Source organism: Chaetodon trifascialis, chromosome 3 (assembly GCF_039877785.1).
Source record: "Chaetodon trifascialis isolate fChaTrf1 chromosome 3, fChaTrf1.hap1, whole genome shotgun sequence".
In the NCBI taxonomy this organism is placed as follows: Eukaryota; Metazoa; Chordata; class Actinopteri; order Chaetodontiformes; family Chaetodontidae; genus Chaetodon; species Chaetodon trifascialis.
The window spans coordinates 16,825,391-16,842,731 of record NC_092058.1 but is presented as its reverse complement, the minus strand read 5'-3'; the positions used below and the strand labels follow the sequence as shown (position 1 = coordinate 16,842,731).

Below are 17,341 nucleotides of genomic sequence, written 5' to 3'. Positions count from 1 at the left end.
CAAGTGAAGTTCACGCTGTAGATCAACCAATTACAAACTATTAGTTATTATAGTATATCAGCATATGCGCCGCTATTAAGTAATATACTGTACGGGGGAACTTTTATTCTACTTTGAATTAATATGCAAGCAAAGTCCGCACGATGCAACATCAAATGAGTAACAGATTTATTTATATACAAAACTGTTTACAGCAAGATTTCTGAATTAACATTGACCCACAATGGGGATATTGGTGTTCATGTGCACAACACCACTTGCACCATGGTATCAAGTCAACAGAAGGAGAGGGGGAAAAAAAAAAAAAAAACCTTAAAGAGCACCTTGAGTCATGAAGGGAAGCAGATGAGGGAGTTTGAAGAACTGTAAGGCACAAGACACAGCATCACCAGCTTCTCTTCAACCATCATCAATCACCCATCAATCATCTACTTACGCAGCAAAGCACTTGATAAAAAGTTACAAATACCCACTACAGGTCCAACATGAGGGTTGTGGGAGAAAAATCCACATTATGTCATGTCTTTGTAAGGCTACAGGATCTAAGAAAAACAAGTCATGAAAGATCTCAAGCATCTAACAGTGATCAAGCAAGTCCACAATATGAATTAAATTGACTACATGCCATCCTGGCTTGGTTTTATGAAGTTTGCAAGAACCACCAAATAAACACCATGAGATAAAAAATGACTAAACTAACTGTGGCCATCGGTCAATTAAAGTCTTAAAATGCAATTAAAAAATTGCAACTCCACAATGGTCATAATTATAACGCACTTATAACCATACACTCCAAGGATACTGAAGGGAGAGCAAACCAGCATCACTCAAGATATAACCAATAGTACCAAACCAATTTCTAAGACTCTATTTACACTGTATAAAAAGGCCATAACCGGTAAATATTAAAGATCTATTCATATCTATACTAAATTTCTCTTCGGGTTGTCTGTAAGATAACATCTTTATTACAGTCAATAAGAAGAAATTAAACTGTAGAAACAATGGAAGAGGACTGATCTGCTTAGCAAAAGATCTTAAAATGTGAGTAGTAAGATATACATATAGATTCCTCCATCGTGAAGACACAGTTCGAGGTCATTGGTGAAAGGTACCTCAAGATGAGTTGAGAAAAATTACAGTGAGAAGAACTGTGAAACCAGAGAAATTTCTTATATGAAATCTCATTCCAGGATGTTCAAGGAAATCCACCAGTTGTGAGAAATACTGACATTTTAACACCACATTTAAAGCAATGTGTACTGTCACTATCCATCGCTGTTCAAAAAGAGTTACTATGAGACATAAGCCAATGTTGTCTCTAACATCAGATTTACGAGTAGTTATTACCATAATATGTTCCTGAAAAAAAATTGATGCAACTCACTGGGACCAATATGTCTGGAGACATTATTTTTGTTTTCTGAGCATTTGGTTGAACTTCAAGTCAAGATGTTGCCCAGTAATAGATTTCATTTCAATATTCAAAGAAAGTGTTCACCGATGGTGATTCTTTGTCTAAAACAAAGATTAATCTTGCCCTTAGAAACTTCTCCCTGTGGTTACAATTAGTGGAATAGTTTATCAACTGTCTGGACAGTTGCCTTGCTATATAAATCAATCTGGAATCACAATGGAGCAGAAAAGTTCCACTGCAGTGTCTTGGTGTCGGTGAGGTCGCGATCGGCAAGCTGGTGACGTTGTGCCTCCTGTCTTCAGCAAATGAGCTTACTGATGTCCTGGATACACTTTTACATCATAGCGCACTTCTTCTCCTCTGGGGGGGCATTTCCATCAGCTTTCTCCATCTCCAAAATGATACGCTTGAAAACCTCCACAGCAGTCTGCATTGCAAGAATATTGTCATCAGAGTGTGAATCTGTGTCAGAAATAATGTGTGCACTGCAACTAGGAGTTGGTATTCAAAGAGGAATCCACCATTACCTCATTCTCCTTGGCTGAGGACTCCATGAATGCAGCACCCCAGGAATCAGCAAGTTTCTTTCCCTCTTCTGGCTTGATAACCCTGGGAAAAATGAAAAAACTCCATTTGTATTGCATGCAAACACTGACATAGAGCACTCTGACAGAAAGGTTGGGAGAGACACAGACAAGCATGTGGCAACAAATTCAATGACAAGACCAAAACCAACAATGTGTTAATCCCTCTAATACTTTCCTCAAGCCTAGAAGTTCCTTTTGAGGATGCTCAACATTCAACAGGCTGCAAACACATACTTTGATTCAAGAAAAAGTCTAAATAATTTCCTGAAACAGCTGAGCACTGTAATTTGAGCTGTATAATCAGTGCTATACTGATTATATAAATACAATGCAGTTCCCATGTCCATTATAATGAAGGAAAATGTGATCTTGATTAACAACGTAACTCATTGATGCATTTGTTTTTTGGACAAAGGATTTGTTAACGCTACAAAAAATCCTGAACATAACTGGACCTGTCCTTTAACTCTCAAAACAACAAAAGCTTTGCATTGAAAATGTCTTTACCATTCAATTATATTGAGTTTTAATGTATATTTTGCAGTTCCAGCATATGCAGTTTATATTCTTAAGACTTTCATTGTCTTGATTACCTTTCCATGTGGAGATCTTTTTTGTTCCCCACAAGAACAGTTGGGACCCTAAAAAGAAAATATGCTGTTAGAAAAAAAAACACTTGGAAAAACAAAAAGAAAAAAAGTAATTTTTGAAGCATTCAATTTTAAAGATTAAAATAAACTTACTGAATCTTCCCAACCATGTCGAGCAGCTTGTCATGTAGAACCTGCACAACTTCAAAACTGAACAGAGACAGTCATTAAAGTGCTTTTAGACGTTGATCTGAGAGCAGACAGTATGTAACTCTAACTTGTATGTTACTTACTACGAAGTTACTATTATAATACACTGCCGGTCCAAAGAACCCTATCGTTAAAAATATGTGGTTAAAGCAATGGACCAAGAAGTAGCCCATGGAGCTGAATACAACATGAGAAACTACAGCCCTGACAATTACATAGAACTGATTCAACCCCTCACTGATACAGTATAAAAAAATTGAACATCATAAACCTACTACTGCAACTATGTGGCTTTAGATTACAGTGTTTGTATACATAACAGTAACTCCCATACATAGTAGTGGTTCAGGAATAATGTATTATAAATGCTGACGTTTGCATATGTTAAAACACAATGCTAGCATCAATCATGAGACATGTGGTGTTGTCTGTCTAACAGAGTCTTTCAAAGTCTGGATGAAACAGCATTTTGAGAGTATCCACCTTCCATATCATGATGAATTTCAAAGCGCAACAGGACAGGCAAGGGGGACATAATGTTGGGAGGAATTTGAATTGAATGTTGAAAAATGGATGTGCCATAACAAACACGGAAAATTACAATGATTCTGGCCTCCATTCAATCGTAGAGGACTTCTCGCCCCCTCCAACACCTCAATCACCCCAGTTATTGGAGCAGGTAGACATACCCCTCGTCCATCCCACAGAACAAGTTTTGAGGTGGCAAACATTCCAGTGCTAACTAGCAAAATAGTGACTTTTAGGTCTGCCACTAAAAATTAAGAGTGATTGATGGGTGAATGTCATGATATCACTGGTTGAAACTGGTTGGTTTAAGCTTTCATAAGCTCAAGACATATTTTGTTTTACAGGAAGAAAACCTGATTGGATTTTAATATAAGAATACATAGTAATTGATTTTTTTGCATACATAGTAAAATATGTGCACAATATGACCAGTGATATGATCTAAAAGGATTAAAAAGGGATTTTTCATTTCATCGTCTTTAAAACTTCAGTGTACACTCCATGATTCAGACAAATATGAAAACACAACCATCCACTCACCTTTTCAGGGAAGTCACTGAATAGACAAGGACATACCCATGGATGTCCATTGAGTGGGATTGGTGAAAAATTGAGTACTCATCCTACAGACAGAGGAGAGGTATTGTAATCCCATTGGGTATGACTGTTATAAACACAAAACATGATTAAATGGGCCTTTAATACTATATCTTCTGGCACTGACACTTTCAGTTAAATAGACCACTTGTCAATTGGACACCTGAATACATGTCACTATGTCAGCAACGCCTGAGGTTAAATATCAGCATTTTACAGATTAGCAGTGTCATTTTAAAACCAAGGGTTTAGTGCTTGTGGCAGATATGGTGGACTTACTTGTCCGGCTGTGTCAACCAGCTGAAGATTGAAGTCTTGACTATTCACGCTGACCAATTTGTTAAAGGCTGGGGAGAGGAATGAATTGGGGTCACAAAACATTTCTTTGGATCAAGCAAAATCAATTGTGACTTTCTTTGCTGAAATATCTTCCAAATAAAATAAAGACACATACTGTTTTCGATGGTGGGGTCATAGGAATCAACAAACTGTCCTTCCACAAACTGTATCGTAAGAGATGACTTTCCTGCATGGGAACATAACATAATTGTCTCACTAACATTTCAATACAACATTAATGCTATCTCTTTATTTATGATATCAGCTGTATTGCCATGGTAAATATTTTATCCTACTAAATCACATTGTTTATTTTGAGATGGTGCCTCTGTCTCATTTAAATAGATCCACAAATTAATAGCTGTGATTTTGGAGAAATCTGTGCCCGGTCAGATTCTGTGATGACATGGGATCAAAAAGATGACACAGACCACAGGATGGACACACATATTGACAGGTGAAGTGAAAGTGCTCGTCAGATAGATCTAGCTTTTGCTACCACAGTGTTCAAAATGTGTGATCCCCTGCCCATCTACGCGGTCATTTTTTTCTTTACGGCTATTAAAATTATAAGACGTTATCTAAATGCTATGAATGCTATGCACCATGCTTGGTTATGACTACTAAAATAAAATATGAGAAATCGCGTTTGCAGTGGCGATAGAGCTAAAGGTTTATGTTTGAAAAGTACAGCTGAAACGTCGTACTTTTACTTTGGCACAACACCGGCCACACAAGGACATTTTCGAATATAAACGATAGGTATTGTCTTGGTAGGTAGGCAAATATGGTTGCAGATTGATTTCCTAAAATTATGGACATTTACAATTCCATCTTGTTATGTTAGTCATGCTAGGCTAAAAGTTTCGACACACCACTTGGCACGACACCAGGATGTTACCGGCTGAGCTAGCGTTGACTTTATTTTCACGGAACACGTTACAACTACTAACAGATGGCCAACCTTACAGCGAGACAGCAAAATAATGATTTGGTGTTGTTTAGTTCAAACATCAACTGCTCAGCAAAAATATGTTAGCACGGAGAAACAGGAAAGATAAACTAGCGTTATTGGTGTCACTCGGATACATTCGAGAGGAAAACAAAGCCAGGACGTTAGCCTGTTAGCTAGCTAGCTAACCAACATTAGCTGTGCACGAGCTCGTGTACTTTACTCACCTACAGACCTGTAACCTATGACGGCAATCTTTCGATGTTTTGGTTGAGGCATTGTAGTGAAAACGGTGCTCAACGGGTTTTGATAATGTAGTACGCCACCTAGTTTTACTACCTAAACAAACTTTTATCGCCACATTCGTCTCACATCACGTGACAACAACAAACTTTTCGGAGCCGCCGCTCGAGCTCTGTGCTGGGCCTCAAACTGGAAGTTCAGAGTTTAAGTACAGCAAGTACAACTTGTACTTATCTCAAAAACTGGCCTCTTCCTGTATCATATATAGTAACCGATGTCGATCGATATCTTGAAATGACGAAATTGACGTTTCAATGGAAATTGGTAACGAAAAAACGCTCGTTCAACAACGCGATTACGATTTGCAAGTCAAACTAACGGAAACTGTCATTGTGTAAGCACACCGTCGTAAAACCAGCGAATACGTCAGAACTGACATGGACGTGCATTCGGGCTAATTTGTACAGCAGAGGTCACTCTTTGTGCGTCCCAGCATGTTTCTGACAGCCATCCTTTTTAGACTTTTCCAGACTCACCTCCAGGCCACAGTCACTGGTGAGACTGTCATATCATCCAGTGAGGGATTCCATTGTTTCAGTGTAGAACAACACTGAGGAGCTTTCAGACCTATGAATGTTAAATGTTAAGAACCTGGACAGATGTCTGCTCACAACCTAATCTGAACAGATTTTTATGCAGGAAAACCCATCCTAGAAGGTACTGTTGGGATTATTGTTTAGGATGTTCAATAATTCGCTGTCTGCTGTAGGTCTATGTTATGCCTGTCTGATAGGCCACTTCTCTGAATGACTGTGACTGATAAACTCAGCATTTTATATCTATTTGGGGATAAACTTCAGCTAAGTCAGCTTGTTGTCTTATCTGGTGAATAAAAACTTAAATCTCTTAGTTCACTGCACTTGGTCATGCACACAATTTAGTTTCTTCATCAAAATTTATAAATCTGGGCACAAAAATGGCATAACTTACTTCTTTCAGTGTTTTCTATAATATCATGTTTGAATATCCTGGTGCCAACATAAAAAGCTATCTGTTTCATTGAAGTTATTACTATGTCTTTTAAGCCAAACCAAAGGATGCAAAGAATACAAATGTATCAGTGAATGAACTCCTGAGCAATGTTCAGACTGACCACTTTGCACTTTAACCTACAAACTGGACAACAATATGGCCTCATTAAATACATCCAAGGAGACTGTCTGAGCGCTTAAATGTCTCAGATGTTCAGGACACTGAATGCATATCTGTTGAATGCTGTACTGTTTATTGGTGAAAATATACATTGAAACAGTCCATACATGCACCTACTTCTTGTTTGTGAAACAACGAATATATGAATGAAGACAATAAATGCTCCAATGCCCACCCATACAGATGTAATCCTCTGAGCCTGACCCCTCATTCTTTACCTTATATCAGTGAACATAATCCAGCGCTCCCTTGGAATATAAAACGTAGTGGACCTATTTTAACAGGCAACAGTGAAAAGAAATTTATATTAACTGTTGTGTCTGAGATCTGTGAATCTAAATCTGAAAGTCTGTGATGTAGGCACCACCAGCATGAAGGAGTATTCAGGCTCGTGGCAGCGCCTGCACAGCTGGCACAAAGATTTTCAGACTGTTAAACTTTGGCAGGGTATGGAATTTCAAAATGTTTTGAGTACCAATCAAAATGCCACAGAGAAAAATGAAACTGTTTGCTTACTTATTCTTTGATCTGATATTTCCTGACATAACTAATATTTGTGCAAATTTATATGCAAAGTTCTTGCACAGCTGACTTATGTTAAGACAACATAAAACTGATGCATTACAAAAGTTTGCCTCATGTATAACATAAAAAAAGTTTAGGTTGACAAATATTATATTCCGTTGTTTGTGGTATTACTGTATAAATATATATAAAAATACTGTATATCACTTTGGTATGTTTCATTTGGTACAGACATGCAGGTATTGTGTTGGCTCTGGTATCAAAATAAATAAATAAACTTCTAATGATACCAATTACTTCTTAGCCAAACACAGTTGATTGTTCTGAAGATAAAGAAAAGTCACAGAAACAGTTATTTAAACACTCTGGATGGGACACATAAGGAGTTTCTCCTTTTGGCTCCTTCTGGATCCCAACATATTGTGTAGAAGGGCAACATGTCCACCCCCCTTTTTATACAACTTTGTGCACTGTCCAAATGTTGGGAAATGTTATTAGAAGCCTACAATGTTAAGACAGTGAAGCATCACAATGACAGATGTGGTTCAATATAAATAAGCTGACACTAACAAGTTGGATATGTACACCATTCATCAACTTGAGTAGTATTGTTTGATTGAAATCTTTAAAACTGCTTCCATGTGGAGACCCCAGGAAGTAATATCTGCTGCAGCTTTTAGAGTAGATTGAGCTGTATGTCTGTGAGAAGACAGCTGCACAAATCTTAATCAAAAACATAGATTAGTCACTTATTCGTTTTAGTAAAGTGTGTGCGTGCTGAATACACTAATTCACGTTGATTGGTAGAATTTTTTGTGTGCAGATTCCTCGTTCATGTAAGGCTATCCGCTGCTTGTGGTTGAAATGCAGCTATAGTTGCACATTTGTAATGTAACCGGAAATTGTTTGGAGCTAGAGGTAAACGCTGCCGGGAGATGCTGCCGTCATAAACAGGCAGATGAAAATACAGAATAACCTCAGTGAAACGGCCCTGACAGGGACAGGTAATGCAACTGTTACACAGAGAACCGGACAACTTTAAAGGTATTTTTATAGTTGACTGTCTCCGCGGTGTTGTGTTGTAAAAGTCAGCTTCAGGGCTTCAGGGAGAGCTAGCTAGCCAACTAGCTAACCACTAGCTGGCTAGCCATAGCATTTGGGAGGCGGTGGGTGCCATAGCAACCGTTTAGGAAACATTGACTGTAGAGGCTAGCTAGCTAGATAGTTCAAGCTAACGTTGGTTTGTTATGCTAGCGTTAAACGACGTCGTAGACACTTGAATGTCCAATTTAGCGTTTGTCAGCTCATTAATGCCTCAAGTCAGTGTTATCCACGTTGTGTCATCGCCCAAATTACTAAGCTAACTTATAACTTTGCTCCATTCTTTTCAGTAAACTGTCGAGGATGGCAAAGTCTTGTAACGTTGTAGTGTTGAGTTTAGCTAACTTGGCTAACGGTAATTTCCATCACATGCAGTAAGCTAACGTTAGCCACCAAGGCCGATCCGTAAACTTGGGTTACCTCAACCGCACCGTTATGTAAACGTCAGAGTAGACGCTATTTTTCCCTTTTGCGATCTGTATTTCAGACTAATTTGTCTCAGATGAGCCTAACGTTAGGTTATTGTAACACTAACATCTTAATCGTCACTTTAGTAATGTTATCATTTGTAAACCTAATTGTAACTCAGTCAATCAGCTCAGCTGTGGCTGCTAAGGTTTGAGTTGGCGCTAACTTTTCTGGTACCATTAGTTAACCGAGCTACATCAGCTAATCTTCAGTACATGCATTGTTAACGTTAATGTTAATTGAATAATGGTGTGATAGCGAATCTGGTTATGGGTTTATTATTGCACCGACAAGTTGACGATAGTTGGCTGACATCTACCATAGCTTTTACTGTTTTTGTTCATTTTTTTGGTCGTTGAAAGTGATGTAATTTGTGAATTGCAATGCCAGTTTAACCTGACGTGCTTTGGTGGCCACCGTTTCATGATGAGATGTCAAATAGGACCTCTGACTGCTCTATGTTGTTGTTGTTGTTTTTTTTTTAATTGGAGTTGCAGTGTAGCGGTAATCACACGGTTGGCATGTGTTTGGTTATGTTTGAGTGAACTGGTGCCTGAATGAATGTGTGAGAGGGATAATTCTGACTGTCATTTTAGCATTCATCTTTAACTAGTATGGATGTTGATGACTGCAATGGCCGGTCTTACATCTCAGGTAGGATTCTTTTTTTCGTCACAGATATACTTACCTTAAAAGGTTGGTATATTGTTCAATTGACATATCTTTTTTTGTCTTTTTGGTCGCAGCCAGTGGAGATTCTTCAATGGAAAGAGATTTTTCTGGGGCCCATGGAGGTCCAACAGTGAGCACCCCAAACAGCAAGGAGACCTCTCCCAGTCGCTCCCTCAGTGGTCAGTGAGAAGTGTCTGTCTCACAGAATGGGTGGTTATCAAATCCCATAATTTTAATTATTTCATAAATCACTTAATTAGTTCCCAATATATAATGGGACATATCACAGTCCTATCTAATCTTACTGTGATATTTTAAATGTGTTCAAAGATATACAAACATTTTCATGACTATTTTATCATTCAGATAACACTTAATACGTCTAATATTTATTTCACATTTAATTATGAAGACAGCCCTACTGTCATCACATAAGTGTTGACATGTAAACCTTTGCTCACTCTCTTGTCTTTTACTCTTGAGTCTGGCAAGATGCTGGCCAACAGTTTATCCTGTTTAAGGCCTTCTTTATGTTTGCTCTTGTAGCCAACTCCATTAAAGTGGAGCTGTACAGTGATGAAGACCCAGGTCGCAGTACTGAAGATGAAAGAGGGGAGCGGGTAGAGGAAGGAGGTCCAGAGCAGGGATCTGAGGCTGTCGGAGGCTATAGGGAACCCACCAATCCTGAGATCATGCCAACTGGAGCCACGAGAATGCCAAATGGAAAGCTCAAGTGTGAGATCTGTGGAATGATCTGCATTGGGCCAAATGTTCTCATGGTGCACAAACGCAGCCATACAGGTGACAGAACAGTTTGATCTGGATAAGTCTTCTCTGTGAGAAGAGAAGAGATCCAGTTTGGTGACGGATCAGTTTAGTTCAGTTAAATCAGACTTGTTGAGAACCCTGTCTGGTCATTAAAGGTACACTATGCATGATTTTCTTAAAAAACAATGGAAAAAAAAATTTATAGACTCATACAAAAGTGATCCCCCTCAGTCATTGAGAGGGATAGATACACTGCCAAACACTAGAGGTTTGTTGTGTATTTATCTGCAGGACCCTGTCCTCTGCCTGTATTTCCTTAGTTTCTTCTTATTTTGCTGTAGTTAGGACATTTCTGGCCTGCAACCTTTGTGCAGTTTGTTGTATAATAATAACTGAAGATGTGTGAGCTGATATGCTGAAAGAACGCAATCAAAATCCTAAAATAAAATACAAAAAAACTCTTGGTAAATTGGCAACCTAAGATGATGACAGGGTGAACACTGAACAGAATAGTCATTTTGAATTAAGTTTGCGTTACATATATATTTTATTTGAGTTAATTTTGCTGCCATAGTTTAAGTCCACACTCTTAAGGTATTCTAATTTTAGGTCAGTTAAGTGTTTTTATCCTCTGTAGAGACAGTCAGACAATCTGTGTATAACTCCTATGACATGTCTGGACCACTGCGTAAGGAAATTCTGTTTGCAAGAGTGATTCTTTTTGCACGAGGCCCAATGTGCCAGATGCTATAGATGTAGTTAAAGAAGTTGGGTTGACAGGTTTGATTTATCCTCAGGTGAGCGACCATTCCAGTGTAATCAGTGTGGCGCCTCCTTCACTCAAAAGGGTAACCTGCTCCGCCACATCAAGCTGCACTCAGGGGAGAAGCCTTTTAAATGTCCCTTTTGCAGCTATGCCTGTCGAAGACGAGATGCACTCACTGGCCACCTTCGCACTCATGCAGGTAGGACAGATTCAAGCCTGATGAGTGATTCTTTTTTCTTATGATAGTGTACAATGACAGTAATTATGCTATCCTCCCACTTTGTCCCCAGTCTCCTCTCCAACTGTGGGGAAGCCGTATAAGTGTAGTTATTGTGGCCGTAGTTACAAGCAGCAGAGCACCCTGGAGGAGCACCGTGAGCGCTGCCACAGCTACTTACAGAGCCTGGAGTCACAACAGCCATCCGGTGCACAGAATCCAGGTATGGTTTTATGGCATTCATGGAGCTGACATGTCAGAAGTAAACAACATTTTCTCAAATAACACAGTAACTTAAATCACAATGTGCTGTTGTAAATATCATTTTCCAAAGGGACTATACTAGCATCTAATCTAGAGATTAGAGAGTCTACCTCCTTATCAAGATAATACACATAGTTTCTTTTCAATCCATATGCTGGTTTAGATTCTGCTCAAAACCAGCATACAATGTAAGCATTTGGGATAAATGCTGTCTAGGTAATAAGAAAACCCCCAAAATAACATTACAATTTGTTTGTACTCTGCACAGGAGAGGAGATGAGAGAGTTAGAGTTTATACCAGACTCTCTACTGCAGCCCTCCTCAGACAAGATGGCATTTATCGATCGGCTCGCCAACAGCATCACCAAACGCAAGAGATCCACACCACAAAAATTTGTAGGTGAGCATTTGGTCTCAGTGTGGACAGGTTGAGGAAACTGTGCAAGCAGCATTAATGCTGGAATTGGATACCACATACAGTAGTACTGATCTTTTTCTGCTTGTGATGTGACCACCAGCTTTCACAATTTTATGTATCTAAGCTTTATGATTTACCATCTAAGCAAATGTCAAAGTGAATCATGAACTTTGTTGTGCTTCATTTTGACATTTATCGATTACACTTGCATGTGGCGAGGGAGTGGATACAGGTACAGGGCAAACAGTATAATTAAACAGTTAACAAGTGAACAGTGAACAGTCGTAAACCTTATAATAGACAAAACCACCATAATTCAGATATTTTCTAAGTATATTGACTCCACATCCTGGATTTAATTTTTTATTTTTTATTATTGTCCCATTGTGACCATCCTGAATAGATGGTATAACTGAATCCATTATAGCTGTGTAAGTTAACTGCCTCCAACTTCCAACCTAATTACGGCATCCAGAACAAATACAACAAACAACAAATACACGACACGTGTGTGTGTTTATTTTTTTAATTGAAAATGCAGTTTTGATATAGTATAGTATAAGGTCATGTTTCTCTATTGCAGGACAGAAGCACATACGTCTCAACCTTGCAGATGCACCTTATGAGCTCAGTGCTGGTTTGGATAAAGACAGGGAGATGCACGCAGGGGACCTTGAAACCCCGCACTTTACTGGTCTTGGAGGAGAGTATGCTGGTGTAGCAGGTAATGGAGGAGGAGGGGTGTCAGACTCACTGAGGCCTCTACACCTTCCCACCACTCACCCCTCATGTCTATCAGAACTCAGGCCCATCCACAGCTCCATTCACAACCCCGTCGCTCTAGGCCAGAGGCTGGATTGTACAGGGACTGGAGCTGGGCTGGGAGCTGCAGGTGTAGGGGGGAGGGAGGCAGCAGAGGGTCATGAAGACCTGCCTGCGGGTCGAAGTCACGCACCCTCACCTAGCAATGGTTGCCAGGACTCCACAGACACCGAGAGCATGCCAGATGAGCCGTGCAACAGTACTGCTCCGACTCCGACCCTGCACAGTAACAACGGCCATCACCTTCTCCACTCCAACAACCATCACCCGGCACCTCCTCCCATTGCACACCGCAGGAGTCGGGACAGACACAGTCCCAGCCACGCCAAAGACAGGGAGGTGGAAAGAGAGGATGGAGGCCACTCAGCCCTCCCACCTCCTGCCCTCGCACCGACCCCCAGTTCACCCACTACCCCCTCCTCCACCTCTAGGGAGACTTTTCGGGTTGTAGACGGGGAGGGGCGAGCTGTGCGCTCCTTCCGTTGCGAGCACTGCCGTGTGCTTTTCCTGGACCATGTCATGTTTACCATCCACATGGGCTGCCATGGTTTCCGCCAGCCTTTTGAGTGTAACATCTGTGGCCACCGCAGCCAGGACCGCTATGAGTTTTCTTCACACATCGTCCGCGGGGAGCACGTCCTCGACTGAGGATAAAAGGTGGACAACCTGCTTCACCCAGAGCTATCTTTACACTGAGACAAGGACCTGGCTGGGTTTGGTCTGCACACGAGCTAAAGAAGACACTGATGACATGAAACTGATCTGAATATTTCAAACAGGCACTGGTACAGTTAACATGTACCAGCATGAAAGCCAAGCTTGTATGTGTGTTTCTAAAATTCTATTAGTGGTCCTTACTGTTTTCAATGCACTTTCAACAACAAATCCATTTAAAATGCACTTTTGATTAAATGTATTATAAAGTAGATGAAGAGCCACTTTTTCATCCGCAGATGTGCCTTGCTCCAAAATTCAGGATTCAAACCTGATGCACAAATTGTGGTAGACAAATCTGACTTTTGTCCTTAACTGAAAACTTTCCCTTCTTGTGCACTTTAACAGAGAACTTAAAAAAAACACTTAATGTGAAGTTTATAGGCTCACCTACAATGGAAACTGTAAAAGGTTTAAATGCCTCGTGCTAAAAGCACTCATTTCATTCAAAAGATTTTTCCATCTCGGGGTCGATTCTGTACAACAGATTGCTTTTTATAAAGAGAAGTGAAGTGCAGACCAAACTCAGAAACCGGGTCCAAGTCGAGTAGATGTGTTTGAGGGGTTGTCCATGAATTAGAACTGCACTTTTGTTGAAATGGGGGTGAGGTGGAAAGGTGTGTGTGTGTGTGTGTGTGTGTGTGTGTGTGTGTGTGTGTGTGTGTGTGTGTGTGTGTGTGTGTGTGTGTGTGTGTGTGTGTGTGTGTGTGTGTGTGTGTGTGTGTGTGTGTGTGTGTGTGAGAGAGAGAGGACATGAGAGAGTGTTTTATGGAAGTAAACAGAAAAGGTGGAAAATGAAGGCCTTTGTGTGTATGAAATGTTTTGTTTTTCTTTCCTATGACTGCTTTTGTTGCACTGATACCTGCCAGAATACTATGATTATATTAAACTGTTTTATGGAATACATTAATGACCTGCACATTTTTGACAAAATGTGAGAAAAACTGTTGGAATGTTTTTCTCACTAGGAAAGGAGTACGAGTATCACTGCCACAATCTTAGAGATTACTGAAGAGGTTAGGGTCTTTAACATTTTCCCTTTCGTAACTACATCAAACTGCAAACCAACACTAATCTATTTATGGTATATTTAAAAATCATTTTGATGTTCTATATCATTGTATTGTGCCTTTCTTCACCCTGATCACACCTTGTTGACCAGACTGAAGGACATGAACTATCAGCTGTCATACTTAGTTGAAACAGATCATTTTGGGTGATTTTAAAGATCATGACTTACGAAACAATTTACTTATTCAAGCTGTTTTCTGGACGCTATAAAGTCTCTGGCTTATAGCTTTGCACAATTTTTACTTTGATCAATTTGTTGGCAAAGAACCAATTCTGCTAATTTATCAAAGACTAAATGTGCATGGCATTTGGCACATGCTGCTATGACATGAATGAGTGCAGTGTGGAGCGGTAGTTAGCTACCATCCTCACAGGTTAAATCCAAAAAAAAAAAAAGGTGTTTTATTTGAATTTTCTTTGAACACATTTCAGTCCATAGTCACAGTCAGTGGTGTGACATTAGAGTGAAAGAGGTGTTTATTTGAAAATGGGTTATCAGTGGTGATTTGTAATAAATTCTGATGTCTGAGTGATATGGTGCAGAAATGAAATGTATGTCAGTTAAAAGAACACTGTCAGCCCTCGAGTCTGTCTGTTTACATGTTAAAACAGTAGAGATAGTCACCTACACACTTTAAGCACAATACATTGTACTGTCCAGCTAACAGCAAGTCCAGATTACAGAATTGGGCACAAAAATCAAAACCTAGTTTGTGTTCATAAACAGGACATTTGTAGACTCCGTTATAAATAGCCACAAAAGTAAGTTTGGGACAGACTGAATTTTCATTGATCCTCTGATATCAAAAACAGCTGGAAAAAGCGGACTTGAGCCCAGAACTTTTGTGTTGCACAGACAATTTGATTATTCAACAAGCTTTTCCGTATATGTTGAACAAAACTGGTATTTTGACATTGTTTCATGTTCAGATTCTTTTCAGCATCAACAAATGTTGCTTTTCAGAAGTCTTGCAGGCTCAACAGAAACCACTGAACCATTCAAGGCACTTAGTGTCACATTTTAGTGTTGTGAATGGTTTCCTAGTTCTGTCATAGACTGAATCCTGTATGAAATCTCATTTTTAAGTAGTGGTCCAGAGGCACAGAGAGCTCTGAAATACAGTTTTTATGAAGAGGAATAAAAATGAAGTTCTTGGTTTTCATATTATTTGTGGATCACCATGAGCGGGGGTTCTGTATATCACCAAATAAAGGTTCCTCCATGGCAGAGCCAAAGAACCACTACTTCCTACTGTTAAGCACTTTTCCCTATTACAGTGGCAAAATGGAAAAAATAGTTAAAGTGAATGAATATATTTGTACATATGTTATGAATTAGAAAGAAGCTGCAAGGTAATATTCCTCTTTTCATTGCTGTCAGTAAAACCTTGTAGATGTTAAAATGTTTTTTGTTTTTTTGTTTTTTTTTTCTAGGAGTTATCTCCACTTAGTTTTGCAGAAGATATTTAGAAAAGATCATGTGGGGTTTCCCTTTCAAAATAAATATTGTAAATGCTTACCTCAATTTACTTTTGTTATTAGAATTCCTTCTTAAAGTGAATCTGCATTTGTTTTCATAGATGGTGAGGCTTCGGTGCACGTCGCTGTGTGAGACTTAAGGGAGGACAGCGACACTGTGCACTGTGGTGGTCTTCTCACCAGTATAGGAACACAAACTTAAATAGGTGGTGAAAGGTTGTCTCTTCCAAAGCTGTAGTTTCATTTAATAATCAAATTATCTCGCCTTACTATAAGAACAGAGACTGTTAAGTCATCTTGGGACAGAAGTTTGTTGTGGATCAAACATGTCACAGAATCTTGAAATATAGTTTCCTGCAACTGAATAGAAAACATTGACAGCGTGACTTTTACATGATTCGACACCAAAGTTGTCATTGCAAATCACTGAAACTGTCGTGTCAGTTGGCATGGGCAAAGTATGCTTTGACCAGTTGATTACATCCTACTTCACTATGTATATTTTGATTTAGGAAGCGACTTGTATCTACACAAAGGCCCAGGTGTGATTTCTGTGTACTCAGCTTTTGTATTGTGCCTTTGGCTCAAGGTCTTTTCTGCATTTTCTTCTTCAGTTAAACTTTTCACTTTTGAGTACAAAGCTTAGTTTTCAAAGTGTTCATTCTGCAGTGCGAGTACTGCACATCTCGAAAGGCTCCACGTTATTTTGTCTATCTTTCAAACTTGTTCATCAGCAACTGAGTAAACCTAACACTAGAACCAGTTTCAGTTTTTACCATCATTAGACCTGGTAACACAGACTGCTGGGAGCCAGATAGTGAACTAGACACACAATGTGTGTTTCATATAGACCTAAACCATCAGCTCTTTTGTTGACCCAAAGTGTGACGAATTATGTGCAAATATTAAAAAAAAAGCTTGGGGCCTCTCATCCTCTGCATTAACTTATACTTAGGTTAAAAGTTCTCCATCAAAGATCAAGCAAACTCATTAACTGAACAAATTTAGCCCTCTTTCCTGTTCATGAATTGAGTTTAGGTGTATGTTTTTATTCATGTGTGCAACTAATGTGCTTCTAAACCTGACGCATGTGGTACCACTGCTGTTTACTCCTCTGCCTGCACTACAGCCATCTCTCCGTTTTAGTCATAAGAGCAACCAAATAAACTGTCTACTCCAATTCATGACTACACTTCAGAAAAGAAACTGGTTTTGTGGGCTTTGTGTTCAAATGTTTTCCTTGTTGTACATTTTGTTCCCTTCAGTTTTACTATCTTTGTTAACCTCTCCACTCCTGTGAATGGTCTGGTATCGCTTTAAATAACTGCAGTCTTTTTAAACGCATCATATGTAATTATGCATTTGCGTAATTCAATCTTAA

General features: G+C 39.3%; 2 protein-coding genes across 4 annotated transcripts; one reads left to right on the top strand and one right to left on the bottom strand.

The window, feature by feature from the left end:
- Nucleotides 1–146: 146 nt before the first annotated feature.
- rhebl1 (Ras homolog, mTORC1 binding like 1) lies at nucleotides 147–5,865 on the bottom strand. The gene is made up of 8 exons (XM_070959746.1): nucleotides 5,448–5,865; nucleotides 4,384–4,455; nucleotides 4,209–4,276; nucleotides 3,873–3,955; nucleotides 2,748–2,804; nucleotides 2,598–2,645; nucleotides 1,945–2,026; nucleotides 147–1,844 (listed from the first exon to the last, which is right to left on the bottom strand). Exons 1-8 carry the CDS (start codon nucleotides 5,497–5,499, stop codon nucleotides 1,752–1,754), a joined length of 555 nt encoding a protein of 184 aa, XP_070815847.1. The 5' UTR covers nucleotides 5,500–5,865; the 3' UTR covers nucleotides 147–1,751.
- A 2,232-nt stretch (nucleotides 5,866–8,097) lies between these two features.
- LOC139328720 (zinc finger protein Eos-like) lies at nucleotides 8,098–16,006 on the top strand. Of its 3 annotated transcripts, XM_070958683.1 has the most exons (8): nucleotides 8,098–8,244; nucleotides 9,366–9,423; nucleotides 9,516–9,620; nucleotides 9,988–10,242; nucleotides 11,007–11,174; nucleotides 11,266–11,415; nucleotides 11,725–11,856; nucleotides 12,458–16,006. In XM_070958683.1, the coding sequence occupies exons 2-8, from the start codon at nucleotides 9,384–9,386 to the stop codon at nucleotides 13,342–13,344; spliced, it is 1,737 nt and encodes a 578-aa protein (XP_070814784.1). In that variant the 5' UTR covers nucleotides 8,098–8,244; nucleotides 9,366–9,383; the 3' UTR covers nucleotides 13,345–16,006. The 3 variants fall into 3 exon arrangements, with proteins under 3 accessions (XP_070814784.1, XP_070814785.1, XP_070814786.1); XM_070958684.1 differs by lacking the exon at nucleotides 11,725–11,856 and having other exon boundaries at nucleotides 8,125–9,423; XM_070958685.1 differs by having other exon boundaries at nucleotides 8,125–9,651.
- The last annotated feature ends 1,335 nt before the right edge of the window (nucleotides 16,007–17,341 follow it).